This window comes from Rosa rugosa, chromosome 4 (assembly GCF_958449725.1).
Source record: "Rosa rugosa chromosome 4, drRosRugo1.1, whole genome shotgun sequence".
Taxonomy (NCBI): domain Eukaryota; kingdom Viridiplantae; phylum Streptophyta; class Magnoliopsida; order Rosales; family Rosaceae; genus Rosa; species Rosa rugosa.
Genome location: NC_084823.1, coordinates 40,309,825 through 40,334,933, shown reverse-complemented (window position 1 = coordinate 40,334,933; position 25,109 = coordinate 40,309,825). Strand labels below are relative to the sequence as shown.

General features: G+C 39.5%; 1 protein-coding gene and 2 long non-coding RNA genes across 9 annotated transcripts; 1 reads left to right on the top strand and 2 right to left on the bottom strand.

The window, feature by feature from the left end:
• Window positions 1–1,172: 1,172 nt before the first annotated feature.
• LOC133745639 (uncharacterized) lies at window positions 1,173–3,075 on the bottom strand. Of its 3 annotated transcripts, none has more exons than XR_009863690.1 (6): window positions 2,664–3,075; window positions 2,379–2,526; window positions 2,245–2,301; window positions 2,012–2,111; window positions 1,564–1,733; window positions 1,173–1,462 (listed from the first exon to the last, which is right to left on the bottom strand). It is a non-coding gene; the product is annotated as an uncharacterized LOC133745639 (long non-coding RNA). The 3 variants fall into 3 exon arrangements; XR_009863691.1 differs by having other exon boundaries at window positions 1,564–2,111; window positions 2,664–2,714; window positions 2,836–3,075; XR_009863689.1 differs by having other exon boundaries at window positions 1,564–2,111.
• A 1,606-nt stretch (window positions 3,076–4,681) lies between these two features.
• Window positions 4,682–8,305, top strand: LOC133744816 (cyclin-dependent kinase F-3-like). The gene is made up of 3 exons (XM_062172858.1): window positions 4,682–4,813; window positions 5,335–5,834; window positions 7,342–8,305. Exons 1-3 carry the CDS (start codon window positions 4,682–4,684, stop codon window positions 8,303–8,305), a joined length of 1,596 nt encoding a protein of 531 aa, XP_062028842.1.
• A 14,557-nt stretch (window positions 8,306–22,862) lies between these two features.
• Window positions 22,863–24,770, bottom strand: LOC133746123 (uncharacterized). 5 transcript variants are annotated; one of them, XR_009863968.1, is made up of 7 exons: window positions 24,526–24,770; window positions 24,354–24,404; window positions 24,069–24,216; window positions 23,935–23,991; window positions 23,702–23,801; window positions 23,254–23,423; window positions 22,863–23,152 (listed from the first exon to the last, which is right to left on the bottom strand). It is a non-coding gene; the product is annotated as an uncharacterized LOC133746123 (long non-coding RNA). The 5 variants fall into 5 exon arrangements; XR_009863970.1 differs by having other exon boundaries at window positions 22,863–23,138; window positions 24,354–24,769; XR_009863966.1 differs by having other exon boundaries at window positions 24,354–24,768.
• Window positions 24,771–25,109: the final 339 nt, after the last annotated feature.

Sequence of the window (25,109 nt, the reverse complement as noted above, 5' to 3'; positions counted from 1 at the left end):
AACGAAGAGATTATATCAATTTTAAAACGTCTATTGCCCCCCAATAAAACTTTTTTCTTTTTCTTTGAGGGCCTTCTGCTCTCATTTTACCAAAAAAAGAAGAAAAAATAAACAGATTGTATAATTTATTCTAAAAAAGAACAGATTGTATAAAAAAAAACAAGTCCAAATTAGATGATGGAATTCTTTTCAAAGCAGTGCATGCATAGAACAAGACCAAATTGTCTAAAACTTTTTTTTTTCCCTTTCACTCTTGGCCTCTGCCCACAGTTTACTAAAAAAAAAAAAAAAAGATTTGGCCACCCAGAAAATACTCTGGGCACCAAATCGGAGCAAACCCAGAAATCGGGTCGGAAGTTGAGTGCAGCTGAGGGATCCAAACCAGCTTCAGCGGAGCCACCCACGACGATGACCAGATCGGAAACCCACGACTCTGTGGAGCACGAAGAAGAAGTCGAATCATCCAAGGATGGAAATTCGAGTCCTTTGAAGTTCCTAATCTCTCTGAACAAATGCGCCAGTAGCGCGATCCAGATCGGTGAAGTCCTTCCTGAAGGCCCCGCCGCTGTTGACGGACTTCCAGCGCCGACGACATAGTTGACGAGTTGCAAAAGCTCCGACACGCCGCCGGCAAGCTCCACAGCGAGGCTCTGCTTCGAGACGGAGTTTGACTCCGGTAACTCCGACCGGAGCTTCAGGTGTGGACTATCGCCACCATGTCGTCCAAGATCGTGATGCCGGAATTCGACGCCGCGCCAGAGGTGGAGAGAGAGAGAGAGAGAGAGACCGGATGTGGAAATCGGGGAGAGAGAGAACACGAGGGAGAGAGAGAGGATAAAATGTAGTTTATTAATTCAATCAAGGGCAAAAATGTCATTTTATTTTAAACAGGGTAAATGGGAATAAAAATTTGTTGCTGGGGTAATTGGGATAAGTTTGGCCAATTTTGGTGCTATAGGTCAAGAACCCTAAACCTAAAAACTGAACGGTTGATATGTGAATATGTGATCGAAAAATGGGTCTAATAAGATATCCCTTAAAATGGCCAAGAAAATGGACCTTAGTGTGTGTGTGTAGTCTTAAACGTGCAATTCAAGGCACATAAGAGCAAGAAACGACTTCAATATCGTTGAAGTTTTCGTCAATCTCTTCAAATCTTAATAAGGTGTGTCTTGAAAAATACACATTTAACCAACATATTCATAAAACAGTCGAAACAATCACCGTTGAGAAATATTTATTCAACTTAGATCTGGGAAATATCAAACCCAAATTGTAATTAAGCGCTACAAAAGAGAAGACATTGATGAGTTCATAACTCGTAACAATACTATCTCTATCGCCGTCGTTTCTGTCTCCATCGCTGCAAGCTCTGTTTTGGTTAAGCAGCTCAAAACTTGAAAGTTGCGAGGTCGTTTCCTTAGCTCTCTCTGTTGCTCTCTACGGCTCTATTCCATCAAGCCTTCCCATTATTGTATATAAAAAATAAAATGAGTTGTTTCACAAATGAAATTGAGTTTTTAATACCAATGCTTCACAGATGTGCAGTCAAATAACATTTACCTCGAAACTCTCATTGGAGATTGACTTTCCAACAGAATCAAAGAAATGTTTTACTCCTGCTAAGACGAACTTGTCTCGGATGGCTGAAGCCAGAAAATTCCGTGACATTTCCTACCATGCCCGGCAATATAAACGACGAAAAACTTGTAACAGGTGTATTGCAAACTCAACTTTTATCAATAACAACAAAAGTGAAATAAGCAGTCTAACCAGACTTTCTAAATAAGTTGCAAAAGTAATCAATTAATTTGAGGTTTGCGATACTCGAAGTTTGAAAGACAATCATGAAGAAAGATAAAGAGTGTTTATCAGCTTGGAGACTCACGATGTCTTGCAGGTCTAAGAATAACATGAAATTTGAAGTAGATTTGTGGACATTTTAGTTTATAAAGGTGATTACCAAAAAGAAAATGCTTCAGTCTAAGATAAGATTGGGTGATTGGCTTACTCTTTCAGTTCAGGGGAGTGTCCTTTTACATGAAAAATCTCATTCTGCAACTAATTTGGCTGCTTCATGAGGCTTCATGATAGCCACATTCTTTCTAATACTGCAAAAATCAAAACATAAGCATAAGAGTAAAACGCCACATTTTTTCTAGTAAGATTCAGCCCCAATTATTCAGTTTCAGTTATTCATTAATATGCTCAAATATGAAAGAAAGAATTCAGTATTATTATTACCTCCATTGTAATAATCCATTGGGAGCAATTTGATCCATATATACCACAAAGATCTTCCTGCAAGCATTGAAACATATAAAAATCTAATATTTTTCTTTTGTTTACAAATGTAAGTAACTGGGGACTTGACTTACAGGATTTAGCACACATATGTTCTTCTGAGGTTTGAGTATCAACTGGTTCATACATAAGCAACACGGCTATTTAGGTCTTTCCACAACCAGTTTCCAGATACACAATTATGTTCTCCTCCAAAGCTTTGTTTCACAATTAAATTGATACCTTCAAAAGCAACACATAAAAACCAATAAACAAAATAAAAAGACCCCACATGCAATGTATATTCATTCTCTTTGACCCATTTTGGGTGTAGAAATTAGGCAAGCAATCATGTGTTCGGGTTTTGCAACCAAAATTACCTCATTCTCATTGCCATAGACTGGAGCAAAATCAATATGCCGATATCGTGCCTGCAGTTAGAAGAATAAAAAAAGAGACTGAAATTTGATCTCAATCGGGTACAAAATTCAACAATCCTAAGGTTATTTTCTTCAATCTCTGAGAAGATTGGGTAAAAAGGGAAGAGGAAACCCTTGATGGCGGCGGCGGCGACACCGACCAATTACTGCTGCTGAGTCTGATACTGCGTAACAGTAAATGTCGATCTTGAGTCTTGACAAAGGCTTCCTGAAGACAGAAAGAGTTGGGAATTTTGCTTATACTGGGGAAAGAATTTGGCCTGAGCCGGAGAAAGATGAAATTTAACAGCGATTTGAGAGAGAAATGGAAGGGAGCGATACAGAAGAAAGAAGATCGGCGGTCGCAAACCTAGGACAGAAAATCAGGGCAAAATCGTAATTTCACAGTGACTGCTCAGCTCGAACCGGTACTGTTCATAAGCCGATTATGAACAGTGCATTGAGAATTACTGAATTAGTATATAGTAAATTTGTTTACTAGCTACTTATACCCAAGACGTTTTAAATATCTACGATATTTCCGATATCTCTCCCGATATCTCCTTTTTTCGACGGACCGATATATCTATGGGGGTAAATATCTTATCTTTTACCGTTTCTACGAAATTTCTCCGACATCGTCAAATATCTCCGATATATTAGATATTTGTGAAATATCCCCGATAAAGTGAAGAAATATCTGTAAAATTTGAGGTAAAAATAAAAAAAAAGCTCAGTAATTTTCTAAATGAAAATCTGTGTGAAGAGAGATCTCCTAAAGGTAAATCTTAGTGAGGAGAAATCCCTTCAAGGTGAATCTAGGTGAGTAGAAAATCCCCTCAAGGCGAATCTAGGTGAGGAGAATTGGAGAAATACCCTCAATAATCGATGGGATAACACATTAAGTCAACCATTGCATGCAGCAGGTATTATTTCTCTATCTCGAAATACGTTTGTATCTTGATAATTACTTAGTTAGATGAAGATCTATACTATATAACTTTTTGGTTTCTTGTTTGTAGCACATTTCTTAAACCCAAATTTTCATAGCACACGTTTCACAAACTCTCTGGCAACAGTTGTCGAACAATTTAACATAAATGGAGAAATTGCGAATACGTTTGTGGATGAGGTAACTTCTTATTGATGACAACCTTAAAAAAGTTATAAAAAGGGGTCGGATTTTCACGTATTATAGACGCGAGTGAAGCGCGTTTTGGCAACTGGCGCGGGCTTAACCGCCTATCTGGTGTTGACGCGTAGATTCGGATAATCTTCGTGGGGCCCAAGTAAACTAAGCCATTAAGAGCAAATCCAGCGGTTTGAACTTGACCGGGCATGGAGTCAGAATTGATGATGTGCTGCCCAGCTGAAGCAATTTTCAGCTTCCACCGGCCCAAGCTTCATCGGGCAAGAATTGGCTTTGCATGACCAAGGGCAAAAAAAAGGGCAAGGGCCTGACTATTTTCCTAACCCAGTCAAGCATGCTGCCAGGTCAGCCCAAGCCCCACACGTGGCTGACGTCAGCCACTGACGCCAAAAGTGAGACGCACTGGAGAAGAACGTGGAAGGCACGGACCAATTGTCCAGAAGAAGATGCGTATTTGCCACTATTTTGTCGCGTAGCGACAGACAGTGGCCAACGAGAAGGCAACACGTGCCTCTGAGACGTGGGGCAGCCGGCATTTTGATTCCAACGGTCCTTTAATCTGGGCCGTTGGTTTCAATTGGAACAGTGATCCAACGGTAATGAAGGGTGAGTGAAAAAAAAGGGTGATTCAACGGAAAGAAACGGGAAGAAAAAAAAAGGGTAATTCAACGGAAATAAACGGGAAGAAAAAAAATGTAAAAAATGTAAAAATTTCTCTATAAATACCTACAATTTTTTGTAACATCTCACACCCAAAAAATTATATTTCATAGTTACACCTTCCTCCTCTTCATATAACTTTGATTTTCCAAATTTGTTTATATCCAATATGGCCGAACAACCAAGAAACACACGTCCAGTGGCCGGACAAGAGGGAGATCAAAATGAAGATGATCATTCCCAAGACAAAAGGAGATGGACGGATGAGGAAGATGTTCAATTGTGCAAGTCTTGGAAAGCTGTAAGCCAATGTCCGGTTGTGGGCACAAATCAGAAAAAAAAAAAAAAAAAAAAAAAAAACGACTTATGGAGGCGCGTGAAGCGACATTTTGACGCAAATTGGCCGCAAAGCCGATCAGCCCAATCTTTGCAGGGAAGGTGGAAAATTTTGAAGGTTGAACTCTTTGAGTGGCATTGTGCATTAAGGCAAGCAAAAAATTAGTACAAGAGCGGTTCGAATGCGGTTGATGAGGTATGTATTTGTTGATAAATCATTTAATTTGTTGATACATTATAGTAAAATATTACATGATAAATAATGTAGTAATTATAATATCGTTTTAATTGTAGTAATTGCTTTTCGTTACAATTAAAATAATTATGTAATTACAACGATGTTTATATTTGTACTTATTGATTTTTAACGCAAAACGGTGAGATACTTTCTTATTAAAATTATGACCTTTATAATAGATGACCCTTCATAATAGCATTTATATTTGTACTAATTGCATTTTTTATTGTTTTTTTTTAATTACGTAGCAAGATGAAGCACAAAAATTGTGGCATGCCGGGATGAAGAGAAAAAGTGGGAAGTCCAAAAGACACAATTTTCAGAGTTTTGATAGTTACGCTGTTGTGGAGGGCTTTGAACAATTTAAAGACATCCCTAGTCATACATCCGGAGGAACATCAAATGAAGGAAGTCAACATATGCGCACACAACCAATTCCTGGAAATTCTCCCATCAACTTGGACATGGATGTAAATGAGGTAATTACAGTTGAAACTGCAGATCCTAACGTGAGGCCTCAAGGAAGGAAGGTTGCGAAAGAAGCAATTCGGAAAGGAAAGAAGGCAGCGAAAGATCAAAGTCCTTTATCAAGCACTCTCGAGAGTATAGCGAACAACCAAATAGAGGCAACCGCGGGCAAGAAAAAACTCGATGACCAATTCGCTCGAAGTCTCCAAGAGGAAAGTCAACGAGCATGTATCCTCTTGCAAATCGAAATGCGAAAAGAGCAACTCCTATTTCAAGAAAGGCAAGATCGAATTAAAGAGAAGGAAGAGCGAAATAAAGAGAGGGAAGAGCGTATTATGGAGATTGATACAAGTAAAATGACATCAAATAAAAAGCGTTATTGGTCAAGAAAACAACAGAAGATAGCGGAGAAAGAAGATCTTGACGAGCCGACGCCACCTTCTATGGGTGGATACTATCCACAACCAAATTTTGGTGGTGCATTCCCACAACCTCCTTACCCCGGTGCATACCCACAACCACCTTGCCCCGATGGATTCCCACAACCTCCCTTAACCGGTGGATTCCCACCACCTCCCTTCACCAGTGGATTCCCACAACCCCCTTACCCCGGTGGATACTATCCGCAACCACCTTACCCCGGGGGATATCCTACACAACCACAATTTTCACCTTTCTCTACGGGTGATTCCACCAATCCTAACCCTAATGATGACCCTTCAAACGCAAATTGAATTCCTAGAGAGGATGAGGATTATGATTTGAATAATTAGGTGATTATGCATGTTGTTAATTGTATTGTACTTATTCCTAGTTTTTCATTTATGTAAGCCTAAATTTTATGAAATAAAAGTTGTGTTTGAAAATTCCTTTTATTAAAGCACACACCCTATATTCAAAATAGTAAATTGCATAAATCTCCATTATTATCATCTATTTACATCAAATATATTCTAATTTTAAAATTTTTTTAAAAAAAAAATAATAATAATAATGAACAGTGAAAAATAAGTGAACAGTAAAAATGAGCAATTAAAACACTAAATTCCAGTGGAAAATGAATAGTTAAAATTGATGAATAGTTTTGACCAGTCAAGAAAAACAATGGGTGGAAATCCATGTCCAGTGGCAGTGAACAGTATCTTGACTGGTCGAATTCTTGACTTCTCGACTTTACCTTTTCTTGACTACGGGTGAACTTGCTCTAAGACATGAAGAGTTGAAGACAACCTGTTGAGTTCGAGAAACGGTGTCGCTTTGTTGGAACCTCTCAGTTCCTCGTGAGATCAGGACGCGTTGATTTCAAGCTTTGGGCTCACGCAAGTAAAGCAAATGACTGAAATGCCCTTGCCGAAACAAGTCCGCAGGCGAGTAGGAAAAGGGAGTAGGACAACCTGTTGAGTTCGAGAGAAACGGTGTCGCTTTGTTGGGCAGTTCCTCGTGAGATCAGATCAGGACGCGTTGATTTCAAGCTTTGGGCTCACGCAAGTAAAGCAAATGACTGAAATGCCCTTGCCGAAACTCAAGTCCGCAGGTGAGTAGGAAAAGGGAGTGATGGGAAATTATAAATAGGATCCGAGGACTCCACGAATGAATCCACTGCTCTTCTTCCCAATTTCGGTGGAGAGTACTGTTAAGTGTGCGCTAGGGTTTCCAATTCTTTGGGTTTCTAATTCTTCTGAGGATGAGTAGCTAGTGGTGCGAAATCAACACTGATTTCGTAGTCCAAGACTACTTGAGAGGTTTTCAATTCTTTGATTTGCGTCTGGGTTTTGTTCCATGGATAGATACGAGATAGTAAGGCTGGTTGGTGAGGGGAGTTTTGGGTGGGTGTATCAGGCCATCGACAACGACTCCCGTCAGCTTGTGGCGATCAAACTGCTGAAGGCAGACGGCGATCCGTCGGCATGTGCACCGGAAATCCGTGCTCTCCAAAATTTGGAGCACCCCAATATAGTGAGCCTCAAGGGTGTTGAATACGAAGACGACGACGTCTTCTTTGTTTTTGAGTACATGGAGGGGAGCCTTGGTGATCTTATTAATGAGAGGCTGAGCAGGAATTCCCCTTTCTCGGAGGCCGAAATCCGATCATTGAGCCGTCAGGTGTTGCAAGGCCTTGAATTCATGCATCACCAACGGTTCATGCACCGGGATCTGAAGCCGGAGAATCTTTTGGTGAACAATGGCGTCATCAAGATTTCGGATCTGGGTACTGCTACGGAGATCGACTGCGGCGGCCAAGTCCATCATCATTACGTCACCACAAGGTGGTACAGAGCCCCGGAGATGCTGTTTCGAGCGTTTGTGAAAAACGAGAGGCTTCGACCTTTTGAGTACGATGAGAAAGTAGACATGTGGGCGATGGGGACAATCATAGCAGAGCTGTTTCTCATGCGGCCTCTCTTCGAGGGTGACGATTCGCCGGATCAGCTGTACAAGATATGCGAAGTCATAGGGGCTCCAACTACGGATTCACGGACGATGCCTAAACTTGGGCCGGAGAATGGTGTGGGTCTTCGAGCATTGATGCCATATGCCAGTGAATCGTCTATCGATCTCATAGAGTCTCTTTGTTCTTGGGACCCTTCGAAAAGGCCAACTGCTAAGGAAGCTCTCCAGCATCCCTTCTTCAAGAGAGGGCAGAATGTTGACGCTCCTCCTGGGTTCTCATATTGCACTCATACAAGGAACAATGTGGTTCCAAAGATGACAGAGTTATCAACCATGCAGCCAATACTGGGAGCCTATTGAGGCAAGGAGACCAGAGTTGCAGTAGATGTCCATGTTTGACTATTGTAGGAGTCTTAACAATTTATTTGCCAGTAATGAGGCACAAATAGATCTGATTTTGAATAGGAAGTAATGTAATTGTACAAACTTTGAGCTGATATGTTCTTTTAATGAAGATGGTGACATTCATCACTTTTATTGTTCCATCATTTCATATGTAACTCTATTGTTATCTAGTCTGTTCTGCATTTCTTTCAAGATTACATTTCTAGTCTGTTCTGCATTTCTTTCATGTATTATCTCGAATCTCATTTTCTGTACGAAAAATAAACAAAAATGTTACCAAAAATATCATCTTATGCGTAAGGAAATGGCCAAGAAAAGGAAAAACAACCTGCATATAATTGCTCGAGTACATGTAAAACGCCCACTATCTAAATTTACAGTACATCCTTCCAAAAGAAAAATGAAATTTACAAAGCATTTTCACCACCAAAGTTCTCTTCAACCATCTTGTACAAAAAGAACTGCTATGATACTGCTGGTTATCCCGTAAATAGAAGTAATTTCATACATCGGTCAAGATTAATGAAGATATAATCACAACATATGCCAAGAAAAAGAAAATGGCTATCTGCATGACGAACTTTGGATTTTCCCTCATGTTTGGTGATGTAACTGCCCTGTAACCAGAAAGAATACATTTGTTAAAAAGCTACAAAGCATGAGGGAAGACAATGCCTGGTCCGGTTAAAACAGCTGTTACTAGATTGTCACCCTGATATATGTAAAACAGTTAGGGAAACTTGATTCTTGGAAACAAAAAGAAAAGGCAAGATTAAAGATGTAAAATTTGGGAATCCTAAAAGCATTTAGCAGAGGGTTATCATTATCTAAAGGAGAAACATCCCAAGAACAGGGTCATTTGCATCCGAAAGAATTTATCAGCACTGTGGAGGACTTTATTTGGTCATCCACTGTATACGGGTTCAATCAAATCACCTAACAGGTGGTTCCCACTATAACCCCTCAGTCCTAGTAACCCAGCTTTCAGGAGTTGAGGGTATGCAACCACGTTCTCAATATAGAAGCAATAACACAAGGAGACTACAAAGTTCCAGAAATTGAAGCAACTTACACCAAACACTGCTCTTCTCATGGGCCCATTGTATTTGATTTGAACGTTGACTGTTGTAGTCACAGCCGCTATACAAGAAACATCAACAGATAGTACCTCGCCCACCTCAAGATTTTTTTGTACAACTAGCAAAAATGAAGAAAGCCAGAAAAATTCTAAGATTAGTCCAAGTCCAACTAAGTGATAACTATCTAGATTGGCCAAGAAGGAACATTATTCGAAGAGTTTTCAACAAAAGTGGCAGAACTTTTGGAGAGACATGACATGACTATGAATGTGCAGCATGTGCCATGTTCGTGCACAACTATTTTATCCAGTCCGTAATCCTTCAGAATTTCAAATCTGTGTCTGAAGTCTTGATAAAACAATTTCTGAATGGGGTGCCTTGATCATGGAGCCTGATATGATCAAGAATTATCCACACGATCCTAATGCAACATATGGACAATCTTTTTAGGGACAAAGGACAGCCAGCAGGACCGATATCCAAACCAATCAGAAATATGATCTCATGCCTAACATCAATTTCCATAATCTTTCAACCTCACTATTCCCAAACCCGTAGACATCAAGATTCATTAACGAGAGCCTAAGACTACACTGCACGCCTTTCCGAGACTACAAATGAGTGCAAAAAGGTCGCCCCCAAAGCCAATGTGTTAGTTCCACAGAAACAAAGCCGCTAACTATTGAGGCTGATGATCTTGGTTTCAATTATGAATATATAGACTAGTGGTGACCCAATCATACCATGAATGTAGCACCTATCATCCCTAACTGACTTGACTTCAGACAGGCAAAGCATTACCCATATTGAATTAGCGGTTAAATCACCACTGTTTTCAACCACATTCAGTGCAGTGTCAAACCTCTTAGCCACCATATTCTGGATCCCTAAAGTTAGAACTTGGAATTCAAGAATCAACCAAGTACCGTACAGCCGAAAATCAGAACTGAAAGTACTAGAATGACCTAGAGGGGGGGTGAATAGGCAACGTTCTGGAATGTACGCACAAAATCGAAACTGATCTCAAGGATTGTAATAAGATTGCTATCCCAAGACAATGAGAAATATAACAAGCAGAAATCAACGTAACAAGCAAACACACATATAAGAACCAAGGAAAACACAGAAGATGTTTGTGCAGTAAAAATCCTCAAAGTGAGGTAAACAACTGCGTGGCCTTAACTCTTGAAGGCCAAGTACTCAAGCACACACTATAAGATAGTAGTCAAATTACAAAGTAGACTTACAACCTCTCAGATAACTCTGAACGCGATTACCTCTAGCTAAACTCATTCAAGCCGGTTGAACTACTTCACACAAATTTGCTCACTTCCTCTAGATGCACTTCACACGTATCAACTCATCAATATTCAATTCTTGAATATGCTTGACTCCTAACTGAACTCGTAGGTCTTTCAAACATGAGAATGATATGGATGATGTATGAATGAATCCTTGACTCACTAATTCACTTAGACATGAAACAAATGAATTAAAGATCAAGATACAGCTTTGCCTTTTGAAACAAATGAACTTTTCTGTCTTGCAAAGCGTAACACATGAAACCTAATGCAAAACCTATATATGCAACGAGAGCCGACACCCCCTAAAACAATTAGGGTGTGATAAAGACTAATTAAAGTAGATTGATATCTAATAGGAATCTAATTTTCTAAAAGATAACAAAACGATTTTTATCCTAGATAAAACAGATACATGCTTTACCAGTAATCGACTAAATCAGTCACTTAAAAATTGAAATAAAAACTTGATGACTTTCCTTAAACACATGACACATAGACAACGTACACAGAGGGAATACTAAACAGACGACCTCAGGATTGAAGCATGGCTAACAATCCTGGAACTCAACCATGCACAATGTAATGAATGAACGTTACCAAAAACTTCCATACGAGTCAGTAGGATCTTGTCTTGCGTTACATGCCTTGAACTTTAATTCCAATTATTTGGATCATTCTTTTCACACACTCTCTTAAGCTAGAACTCTCTAGTTTTGTATAAAGGGAATGCCAACATACAAGTTCCTATACTAACAATCTCCCCCTTTGGCATTCCTATACAAAACTACACTCTACTAATCCTAAACTCAACGCAAACGTCTTCCATCATATCTGACACTTCCATTGTACCTGAAACACTCAACCAACATACCAAGTGAAAAGCAACTGAAATTGCATTAATCAAAAGTTCAAAGCAAACAACAGTCACAAGATCAACTTCTAACCAAAAGTTTAGGTAAACAGAATCAGCTAGCACAAGGAAACCAAAACAGTAAGTAAGCACAAGCTAGCAAGAATCATTCTCCCCCTTTTTGTCTAGGAATGACAAGGGGGCCTAATCGATATACTTAATGCGAACACCAGCCGGGAGAGCAAAGTGATAGCCTCCCATGTCAACAGAAAATGGTGCTAAAGGATCTGCAACCTCCTCAACAACAAAATCAGAAGAAAAAAAATAATAGAATACAAGGACCGAAAAACTTTTTTTTTTTTTTTTTGAAATGTAGCACAAAGTTGACATTGTATAATCAAGGCCCAATATGAAGACCAATGTCAAGTGGTGTGCAATTGATATATTGTACCCGGTAAGCTGCAAACACAAACAAGGACCCTAGTAGGAACAATAAGAATGGATCAAACTAAAGGCTAACAGGGTGTAGTGAGCAACTCCCCATCAATCTGAGCCAATAGATAAAATGAAAAGCACAAACCTGATGATGAGGCAAGCAATGAGGCATGACTAGATCCCTGTGAGAGTAGTGAATCTCAATGAAGTGTGCATAAGCGAAGATTTTAACAATTTACTCACTTACTGCGTTAGACAAAATTAAGCGAGAACCAAGAGCAACCAGCCAACCTAGAGAATTTAGACACGAACAAAAGTATGTGCTTACTCAACTTGAATGAATAGTGAACAAGAACCAATGTGGGGTGTAACTCTATCGAAGTAGCCAAGCCGAGGCCTCAAAAACGTGTTCACATGCAAGGATCCATATCATTATTATGATTTTTTTTTAATGGAATCCGCATCCTTATAACACCCTTCTCCTTTTTTTTTTTTTTTTTTTTTCTTTCGGACATTAAAGCACAACCTTAGTGACCCATGTAGTGAGTTTTACATTAGTGGCTCTCAGACCAGTTGGTCTTAAGGCACTAAGTATAACAAGGATACCCCATGGACTTATCAACTCAAATCACTAGGTATGATATCAAACAACCACCGGGGGACCAAACCATTCTTGTTTCTTCCCAAACCTCATATCGTTCGTCACGACCGAGGCTTGTTTACTTTGGGAATAGCCTGACCAAACTCCTTCAAGAGTATATTTTATTTTGGAAGGAGCAAGATAACACACAAAAGAATCGAACCCAGTAATTGAGAAACCTCAAGTTCAGACAAACTTTGGACAAGGTGTGATCCCCACAAGAGATTCAAGTGTGCATGTGATTACATCAAGGGGCAAGAGTGACCAACAGACCTTGGGTCATGCTAGACTCCTAGGTTGGCAGGTGTAGCAAGGTCGGAACACTTGTCATTGTATTACCAGTAAGCATGAAATCAGGAATCAAACGCCTTAACCACAAGTCAAATTTCTCACAGAACCATCACAAGGAGTGCAGACATGCATGCAATCCTTATACTAGAATTAAGAAACAACGCAATGGGACAAAACATGCACCTATACTAAATGAATGAAACACACGGTACATGTATGCAAATGTAACTAGGCTCAGAAATGGAGAGAGAGGATCAGAGTTTAGCACACACCCCTATAGCTTTACGGAGTGATGCAAAGCGAGTGTGATCTAGGGGTTTGGTAAGCAGATCAGCTAACTGATGTTCAGTGGGTACAAAGTCAAGTTCAAGTATGTCTTTTTCAACCAAATCACGAATGAAGTGATATCTAATATCAATGTGTTTAGTGCGAGAATGTTGAACAGGATTCTTTGATATATTGATGGCACTTGAATTGTCACAAGAAATAGCAAGCTTACCTTGGCTGAAACCATAATCCATAAGCATCTGCTTCATCCATAACATCTGTGTACAACAACTTCCAGCTACAACGTATTCCGCTTCGGCAGTGGAAAGAGAAATACAATTCTGCTTCTTGCTATGCCATGCCACCAGGTTGTTGCCCACAAAGAAACAGCCACCAGAAGTGCTTCGTCGATCATCCAAGTTTCCTGCCCAATCCGAGTTCGAGTAACCTGCAACTTCCACATTAGTCTCAAAATTATAAAAGATACCAAACTCGGACGTACCTTAGACATATCTAATGATGCGCTTAACTGCCTCAAGATGAGATACCTTGGGATTTGCCTGATGTCGAGCACATACACCGACACTGAATGAAACGTCCGGTCTACTTGCAGTAAGATATAGTAGACTCCCTATCATGATTCTATATAGTGTTTGGTCAACACTCTTTCCAGAAAGATCCTCACTAATTTTTGTGCTAGTGCTCATGGGTGTGGGGACTACAGTTGCTGTTTCCATCCCAAACTTCTTCACCAAGTTTTTTGCATACTTGGATTGTGACAAAAACATACCTTCTTTTAATTGCTGAACTTGCAGACCCAGAAAGTAATTTAATTCCCCACACATGCTCATTTCAAACTCACTTTCCATCACTGTAGTGAACTCTTTCACAAGAGTATCAGAGGTAGACCCAAATATTATGTCATCCACATATACTTGGGCTATCATTATGTGCTTATGAATTCTCTTAACAAAGAGTGTTTTATCCACTACCCCACGCTCATATCCTTTGCTCAGCAAATGAGCAGACAAACACTCATACCAAGCCCTAGGGGCTTGTTTCAAACCATACAAAGCTTTCAAACCATACACATGATCGGGATTGTGAGGGTCTGTGAATCCTTGTGGCTGTTCTACATAAACTTCTTCATGCAAAACACCATTTAAAAAAGCACTCTTAACATCCATTTGATAGACTTTAAACCTAAGATGACAAGCAATAGCAAGCAAAAGTCGAATTGATTCAAGTCTTGCAACCGGGGCAAAAGTCTCATCAAAATCTAATCCCTCAACTTGTGTATACCCTTGAGCTACAAGTCTAGCTTTGTTTCTAGTGACAACCCCTTTTTCATCAGTCTTGTTTTTGAAAATCCATTTTGTGCCAATAACATTGCAATTTTTAGGTCTAGGAACAAGAAACCACACATCATTCCTACTGAATTGATTAAGCTCATCATGCATTGCATTAATCCAATCATCATCACACAAGGCTTCTTTGACATTTTTAGGTTCAATCAACGAAATAAAGCCAAAGTGTGAAACTTCATTGATTTTCTCAACATTATTTTCCACAAAACAGAACAAGGCAGATTCACTTACCTCACGGGCTGCTCGGCTCCTGGTTTTCAATCCATCGTTCAAATCTCCAATGACGTCTGAAGCAGAGTGATCCTTTTGAACTTGCTTATGTCCTCGTCTGTGTACCGGAGGAGCACCGAATAGTGCCTCATTTATTTCATTGTCCTCTTGATCACCTTCTCCCCCAAGTTGTACCTGATCCTTGCTAAGTGGAGGATAATCTTCATCTGCAAAGAAAGGCACTGAATGAACAACATAGTCATCAATAGTTACATTGATCGTTTCAAGAACAGCTTTAGTTCTCTTATTGTACACCCTATAAGCTCGACTATTTGACGAATACTCAAGAAAAATACCATTATCACTACGAGCATCAAACTTTGCAAGATGTTCTCGATCTCGAAAAATGAAACAAGGACTACCAAAGGTTTTTAGATGACTCACATTGGGTTTTTTACCTTTCCACAATTCATAGGGAGTTTTCTCAGTACCTGGACGAAGAAAAACACGATTTGTGGTGTAGCAGGCAGTGTTGATAGCCTCTGCCCAAAACATGTGTGCTACTCCAGAACCACACAACAATACTCTTGCCATTTCAATCAAACCCTGTTCTTCCTTTCAACAATACCGTTTTGTTGTGGTGTGATGGGTGCAGAATATTCATGCATAATACCAAGCTCATCACAGAAGTTAGCAAAAGATGCATTTTTAAACTCAGTACCATGATCTGTTCTAAGGTTAACAATGCAGGTATTTGAAGACAATTTCTCATTTAAAATTCTTTTGCATAGTCCTTTAAAGCTAGTGAAAGCATCAGACTTTTCTCTTAAGAAGTTTACCCATGTGAAGCGTATAAAGTCATCAACAACAACAAGAATGTACCTCTTACCTCCTATACTCTCCGTCTGAATAGGCCCAACTAAATCCATGTGCATCAAATCCAATGGTTGAGAGGTTGTGACTTCATTGATTGCATGGTGTGAGCTCTTTGTCTGCTTACCTAGCTTGCACCCTTCACAAACAATATCTGTTTGTCCACTCAATTTTGGTAAGCCACGGACACCTTCCTTGTTGGACAACTTCACAAGATCTTGAAAGTTTACGTGCCCCAACCGCTGGTGCCAGAGTTCCAAAATATCATCTGAGGTTTTGATTTTCATGCATACCTGTGACATGTTAGTTTCATTTGCATGAATGCAAAAGCAATTATCTTTGGAGCGCTTACCTCCCATGATACTTTTACCACCATCATCAAGAACAACACAATTTTTCTTGTTGAAATAGACACCTTCATAATCATCGCACATTTGACTCACATTGATCAGGTTAGAATGCAAACCTTCCATATACAGAACATTTTGCAAGTTAGGGATACCTGGTGCGCAAACACTCCCTTTGCCCATTACCTTTGCTTTCCTCCCATCTCCAAAAGTGACAGAACCACATGTGAACTCATTTGAGAATGAAGTGAACCAGCTTTTGTCACCTGTCATGTGTCTAGAGCAACCACTATCAATGTACCAAGTGTCAACCCTTCTTGCTTCTAAAACAGTTAAGGCAACAAGACAAGTAGCTTCTATAAAGTCTGAATCATTAGAATCCACAGATGTATGCAAGCAAGTATTATCAGTGACAACTGAATCAGAACAAGGAAAATTCACAGAAGCAACATGACAAGAAAGTGATCCTTTTTCTACCCAGATTTGTCTCAATTTAGGAGTCATGGACTTCGGGATTGAAACAATCTTAGCGATCCTGTTAACCTCTTTCAAATGTTCTTTCAGTTTGACTTGCAAGGACTGATTTTGAATTGACCTTCTAGACACACTCGACCCCTGGAAGGTTTTTCTGAGAAGATTACACCTAGGTCTAATGTGACCAGATACACCACAGTAGTAACAAACAGGGATGAACCTTCTAAACATTGAAAGGTTTTCAGTCTTGGGAGTCATATTTCCCTTCACAAACCTGATGGGCTTTGACTCTTTAGAGGTAGTGCCTGTAGAATATCCCAATCCCTTCTTGTCCCCTTCAGTTTTTCCAATGCCAATCATTTTTGAAACCTTTTCAGAACCTATGGAAAAATTGGAAAACCTTTCTTGTGATTCTTTCATGGAAAGCTCTAGACTCAATTTTTCAGAGGACAGAGAGTTAACAAGACTAATTTGAGTATTCAAATATTCTTGCAGACTCTTGATACGATCAACATAAGTTGTTTTCTCAATCTCCCAGTTTTCAGTACAGGATTGCAGACGCCCAGCAATCCCCTCCTTCTCTTGTTCTGCCAGACTCAGTTTATCGCTCAAAGATTTATTGAGCTTCATCATTTTGGTCGAGGCTCTGGACAATTCCTGGTATTTGTCAGCCAAGGCTTGATCAGCTAATCTTCACCATCAAAATCCTCTCCTTCAGACTCACTTGAGGATGGATGATGCAGAGCAGCTGTCAAGGCAACATTTTCTTCTCCATACTCAGAATGAGTATCAGACTCAGAGTCACTCCAAGTAGTGTTCATGGCCTTGTTTGACCTAGCCTTGAATCTCTTATTTCCACAATCAGCCGCAAGATGACCGAAACCCTGACACTCAAAACACTTAGGTCTATCATTAGAAGATTTCTTATAAGTGAACCTAGCTTTAGTGTCTTTTTCTGAAAAGTAGTCATGACTCAAATTTCTCCTAGAACTAGACCCAGAGGAGTTCTTGGCATCTTGAAAAGACTTACCAGATCTAAGAAATTTTTTATACTGTTTAGACAAAAGAGCAAAATCTTCAGCAGTAAATTCAGAATCACTATCCTTTTCCTTTACAATTTCTTTTGGCTTTTCATCCTCTTTCCTAACAGCATTCAATGCAATGGTTTTCACTTTCCTATCTGGCTTGATTTTCATTTCAAAAGTTTGAAGATTCCCAAGAAGTTCATCTAAGGTATAGGTATCTAGATCATGATACCTCTTCAATGGCAGTTTGTTTGTTTTGAAAGCTCAAAGGCAAGGACCTAAGGAATTTCTTAATGATCCTATTCTCAGCAATAGGGTCACCTAGGCTATCACACTCATTTGTCACATTTATGAGCCTAGAATGAAAATCATCAATGGATTCATCATCTCCCATGGTCATGGTTTCAAACTCAGTAATTAGTTTCTGAAGTTTCTGAATCCTAACTCTCTTGTTTCCTTCATAAGTCATTTGAAGAAGATCCCATGCCTTCTTTGCAGTCTTACAAGTTCCAATACGCTTCTTTTCTTTCTTAGAAAGAGCCGTATACAAGCTGTGTCGTGCTTTAACATCATTGTTATAGTCACGCACTTCAGTTCTGACCACTCATTCCTCGGCTTAAGTTCTTTTACAGACTCAAAACTCTCAGCGGCTTTAGACTTAGATTCCTTTGTGGGAAGCTCCCACCTAGTTTCAACAATTTTCCAGATATGTTCATCCTGTGAATGCAAGAAAGCCTGCATCATAACTTTCCACTGAGAATAATCCGCCCCATCAAAGAAGGGCGGACAGTTTATAGACCCTGAACGCTCTCTATCACGACCCATCCTAGACAACCCACAGATCTCACTAGAAAGACTAGTGACCCGCTCTTATACCAAATGAAAGTACTAGAATGGCCTAGAGGGGGGGGGGGTGAATAGGCAACGCTCTGGAATGTACGCACAAAATCGAAACTAATCTCAAGGATTGTAATTAGATTGCTATCCCAAGACAATGAGAAATATAACAAGCAGAAATCAACATAACAAGCAAACACACATATAAGAACCAAGGAAAACACAGAAGATGTTTGCGCAGTAAAAATCCTCAAAGTGAGGTAAACAACTGCGTGGCCTTAACTCTTGAAGGCCAAGTACTCAAGCACACACTATAAGATAGTAGTCAAATTACAAAGTAGACTTACAACCTCTCAGATAACTCTGAACGCGATTTCCTTTAGCTAAACTCATTCAAGCCGGTTGAACTACTTCACACAAATTTGCTCACTTCCTCTAGATGCACTTCACACGTATCAACTCGTCAATATTCAATTCTTGAATATGCTTGACTCCTAACTGAACTCGTAGGTCTTTCAAACATGAGAATGATATGGATGATGTATGAATGAATCCTTGACTCACTAATTCACTTAGACATGGAACAAATGAATTAAAGATCAAGATACAGCTTTGCCTTTTGAAACAAATGAACTTTTCTGTCTTGCAAAGCGTAACACATGAAACCTAATGCAAAACCTATATATGCAACAAGAGCCGACTCCCCCTAAAACAATTAGGGTGTGATGAAGACTAATTAAAGTAGATTGATATCTAATAGGAATCTAATTTTCTAAAAGATAACAAAACGATTTTTATCCTAGATAAAACATATACATGCTTTACCAGTAACCTACTAAATCAGTGACTTAAAAACTGAAATAAAAACTTGATGACTTTCCTTAAACACATGACACATAGACAACGTACACAGAGGGAATACTAAACAGACGACCTCAGGATTGAAGCATAGCTAACAATCCTGGAACTCAACCATGCACAATGTAATGAATGAACCTTACCAAAAACTTCCATACGAGTCAGTAGGATCTTGCGTTACATGCCTTGAACTTTAATTCCAATTATTTGGATCATTCTTTTCACACACTCTCTTAGTCTCTTAAGCTAGAACTCTCTAGTTTTGTATAAAGAGAATGCCAACATACAAGTTCCTATACTAACAAGAACTATTATATCATCAACATTTCCATGAAACGTATGCCAATCACCAATCTACCTTATCTAGCTTTCGACTAATCGCCTACCTAATATGGTTCTCACTCGACTCCATTTCATCTCAATTTTATCATTACAACACTATCTAACCAAATCTCAAACATCCTATCAAACTTTGCAATTCTTCAATCAACATTGACACTCAAAATTCCAAGAAGATGCAAAGATCGCTACATCTTCCACATTACAGTCGACAAACACATATCAATTTCAGCTAACCAAAACACTACTCCCACAAATCAAAAACCCCAACCGGAACCAAAATTAACAGATCAAAAACCCTATATTTCAAAGGAAAACCCCGAACAGCGATTACCTGGTACACGTAAGGCTGAAATGACGTTGAGAAAAACGGTGCAGCCATGGCGAAGAACGACGATTCAGCTCAGAATTCACCAAGATCAAGCAGGAACGATGAATCAAATCTCACCAACTCCTCAGTTTTTTTTTTGACTTTGTCAAGGGGAACCCAAAGGCTTCCTAGGCCTAAGATAAACCCCTTCGGCGCATGTGAAATGCTCCAATGCACGGTGCCTGGCCACTTTGACAGCTTCGGGATTCGAACCTAGGTTGGGGAGCACACCCAACTAGACAAGAACCACTAGGCCACTTGCAGTGGTTTACCAACTCCTCAGTTCTTCCGTCCCATTTTGCTTTTGCTTCGTCTTCGATTTTCTTCTCTGTTTAATTTTGTCTACTTGGTTTTTAAGGGTACAGTAAATAAGTCTGATCGCTCCAGAAGAAAAGAGAGACGACACTGTAACTCCCGTAACGTCGTGCTTTGATGAGACGAGATAGAATTACTGAAATAACCTTCGTGGCAAGTGATATTACAGCTTCGAGCGGAGGGACTTGGTGGTTTGGTTTAGGGCAGTTTTGTCAGTGCGAGTGGGTTGGACGTTGTGTGCGAGGACTTATTGAAGTGGCGGGGCGTGATTGGTTTGGGTATCAAAAGTCGACGTGTTCAAATGTTGTGAGTCGTACCATTTATGGAAGGCCGGTGAAATGATTCTAAGGCGGAATACACCGGACAACGTCGTTGTGGTGCATGGGGCAGCCGCACGTGGCGGTGTGGCTGACCAATCAGTGCCCAGCAGGGAGGTATTTTGGATATTGCACTTTTAAAAAGCAGGGGCAGTTTTGGAATAAAGAGAAAATTTTCTGACATCTGATTGGGCAGACGTACCATGTGTCTGGTACGTCTAACATACGCAAAAAAAATTTCTTACCATTGTCTTCCATATGAGTAATTTTCTCTCATATATATTTATATATATATACACACACACAATGCCCTTCCACTAAGAGATCCTTTTTTTGGACATTTTAAGGGATCCATTGTAGGACCCACTTTTCGATCGTATTTTGACATTTCGACCGTTCAATTTTTTTGTTTTATGCAAATTTTCAGCTAAATTGATTACCGTTAAGGTATCAAACTAACTTAAATCATTGAATGAACCAAATCTATCCAACTTGAACCGTTCACGTTTATAATTGTAAATCACAGTTTTGAATGTATTAACGATTATTAATTTGGCTGAAAATTTGCTGAGATTATCTACTCATATAAACCTAAGGGGTTTTGTCTATTTACCTCATTTCTAGGGATTTTTTTCCCACTTACCCCATTAAGTTTTTTTAATTCCCTCTTACCCAATACACTCTAAGGGAGTCTTCCCTAATACCCCATTAAGATTTTTTTTTTGTTTTTAATTTTTTTTTAATACCATTTTACCCCTCACTCCATTGTTACTTAGAGAGAGAGAGAGAGAAAATGGAAGAGAGAGAAATCATAGGAGACTTCGCCGGAGCACGTCACCGGCCGCCAGAATCCGGTCACCGGTCGCCGGATTCCTGCCAACTTTCGCCGGATTCCGGCGACCGGCTGCCACCCACCGGAATTTGCTGAAAATCTCACCGAAAAGTTTTTTACCCCCCAATATACGTCTATTGCCCCAATATTCTATTGCACCCTAATAGACGTCTATTGGCCCCCAATAGACGACTATCAGTCATGTATTGCCCCCCAATAGACGTCTATTGCCCTCCAATAGAACTTTCGGTAGCCAGAATGGGAACTAATCTTCCTAAAATTAGACCAATAAAACTTTGATTAAAGAAAAAAACGAAGAGATTATATCAATTTTAAAACGTCTATTGCCCCCCAATAAAACTTTTTTCTTTTTCTTTGAGGGCCTTCTGCTCTCATTTTACCAAAAAAAGAAGAAAAAATAAACAGATTGTATAATTTATTCTAAAAAAGAACAGATTGTATAAAAAAAAACAAGTCCAAATTAGATGATGGAATTCTTTTCAAAGCAGTGCATGCATAGAACAAGACCAAATTGTATAAAACTTTTTTTTTTCCCTTTCACTCTTGGCCTCTGCCCACAGTTTACTAAAAAAAAAAAAAAAAGATTTGGCCACCCAGAAAATACTCTGGGCACCAAATCGGAGCAAACCCAGAAATCGGGTCGGAAGTTGAGTGCAGCTGAGGGATCCAAACCAGCTTCAGCGGAGCCACCCACGACGATGACCAGATCGGAAACCCACGACTCTGTGGAGCACGAAGAAGAAGTCGAATCATCCAAGGATGGAAATTTGAGTCCTTTGAAGTTCCTAATCTCTCTGAACAAATGCGCCAGTAGCGCGATCCAGATCGGTGCAGTCCTTCCTGAAGGCCCCGCCGCTGTTGACGGACTTTCCAGCGCCGACGACATAGTTGACGAGTTGCAAAAGCTCCGACACGCCGCCGGCAAGCTCCACAGCGAGGCTCTGCTTCGAGACGGAGTTTGACTCCGGTAACTCCGACCGGAGCTTCAGGTGTGGACTATCGCCACCATGTCGTCCAAGATCGTGATGCCAGAATTCGACGCCGCGCCAGAGGTGGAGAGAGAGAGAGAGAGAGACCGGATGTGGAAATCGGGGAGAGAGAGAACACGAGGGAGAGAGAGAGGATAAAATGTAGTTTATTAATTCAATCAAGGGCAAAAATGTCATTTTATTTTAAACAGGGTAAGTGGGAATAAAAATTTGTTGCTGGGGTAATTGGGATAAGTTTGGCCAATTTTGGTGCTATAGGTCAAGAACCCTAAACCTAAAAACTGAACGGTTGATATGTGAATATGTGATCGAAAAATGGGTCTAATAAGATATCCCTTAAAATGGCCAAGAAAATGGACCTTAGTGTGTGTGTGTAGTCTTAAACGTGCAATTCAAGGCACATAAGAGCAAGAAACGACTTCAATATCGTTGAAGTTTTCGTCAATCTCTTCAAATCTTAATAAGGTGTGTCTTGAAAAATACACATTTAACCAACATATTCATAAAACAGTCGAAACAATCACCGTTGAGAAATATTTATTCAACTTAGATCTGGGAAATATCAAACCCAAATTGTAATTAAGCGCTACAAAAGAGAAGACATTGATGAGTTCATAACTCGTAACAATACTATCTCTATCGCCATCGTTTCTGTCTCCATCGCTGCAAGCTCTGTTTTGGTTAAGCAGCTCAAAACTTGAAAGTTGCGAGGTCGTTTCCTTAGCTCTCTCTGTTGCTCTCTACGGCTCTATTCCATCAAGCCTTCCCATTATTGTATATAAAAAATAAAATGAGTTGTTTCACAAATGAAATTGAGTTTTTAATACCAATGCTTCACAGATGTGCAGTCAAATAACATTTACCTCGAAACTCTCATTGGAGATTGACTTTCCAACAGAATCAAAGAAATGTTTTACTCCTGCTAAGACGAACTTGTCTCGGATGGCTGAAGCCAGAAAATTCCGTGACATTTCCTACCATGCCCGGCAATATAAACGACGAAAAACTTGTAACAGGTGTATTGCAAACTCAACTTTTATCAATAACAACAAAAGTGAAATAAGCAGTCTAACCAGACTTTCTAAATAAGTTGAAAAAGTAATCAATTAATTTGAGGTTTGCGATACTCGAAGTTTGAAAGACAATCATGAAGAAAGATAAAGAGTGTTTATCAGCTTGGAGACTCACGATGTCTTGCAGGTCTAAGAATAACATGAAATTTGAAGTAGATTTGTGGACATTTTAGTTTATAAAGGTGATTACCAAAAAGAAAATGCTTCAGTCTAAGATAAGATTGGGTGATTGGCTTACTCTTTCAGTTCAGGGGAGTGTCCTTTTACATGAAAAATCTCATTCTGCAACTAATTTGGCTGCTTCATGAGGCTTCATGATAGCCACATTCTTTCTAATACTGCAAAAATCAAAACATAAGCATAAGAGTAAAACGCCACATTTTTTCTAGTAAGATTCAGCCCCAATTATTCAGTTTCAGTTATTCATTAATATGCTCAAATATGAAAGAAAGAATTCAGTATTATTATTACCTCCATTGTAATAATCCATTGGGAGCAATTTGATCCATATATACCACAAAGATCTTCCTGCAAGCATTGAAACATATAAAAATCTAATATTTTTCTTTTGTTTACAAATGTAAGTAACTGGGGACTTGACTTACAGGATTTAGCACACATATGTTCTTCTGAGGTTTGAGTATCAACTGGTTCATACATAAGCAACACGGCTATTTAGGTCTTTCCACAACCAGTTTCCAGATACACAATTATGTTCTCCTCCAAAGCTTTGTTTCACAATTAAATTGATACCTTCAAAAGCAACACATAAAAACCAATAAACAAAATAAAAAGACCCCACATGCAATGTATATTCATTCTCTTTGACCCATTTTGGGTGTAGAAATTAGGCAAGCAATCATGTGTTCGGGTTTTGCAACCAAAATTACCTCATTCTCATTGCCATAGACTGGAGCAAAATCAATATGCCGATATCGTGCCTGCAGTTAGAAGAATAAAAAAAGAGACTGAAATTTGATCTCAATCGGGTACAAAATTCAACAATCCTAAGGTTATTTTCTTCAATCTCTGAGAAGATTGGGTAAAAAGGGAAGAGGAAACCCTTGATGGCGGCGGCGGCGACACCGACCAATTACTGCTGCTGAGTCTGATACTGCGTAACAGTAAATGTCGATCTTGAGTCTTGACAAAGGCTTCCTGAAGACAGAAAGAGTTGGGAATTTTGCTTATACTGGGGAAAGAATTTGGCCTGAGCCGGAGAAAGATGAAATTTAACAGCGATTTGAGAGAGAAATGGAAGGGAGCGATACAGAAGAAAGAAGATCGGCGGTCGCAAACCTAGGACAGAAAATCAGGGCAAAATCGTAATTTCACAGTGACTGCTCAGCTCGAACCGGTACTGTTCATAAGCCGATTATGAACAGTGCATTGAGAATTACTGAATTAGTATATAGTAAATTTGTTTACTAGCTACTTATACCCAAGACGTTTTAAATATCTACGATATTTCCGATATCTCTCCCGATATCTCCTTTTTTCGACGGACCGATATATCTATGGGGGTAAATATCTTATCTTTTACCGTTTCTACGAAATTTCTCCGACATCGTCAAATATCTCCGATATATTAGATATTTGTGAAATATCCCCGATAAAGTGAAGAAATATCTGTAAAATTTGAGGTA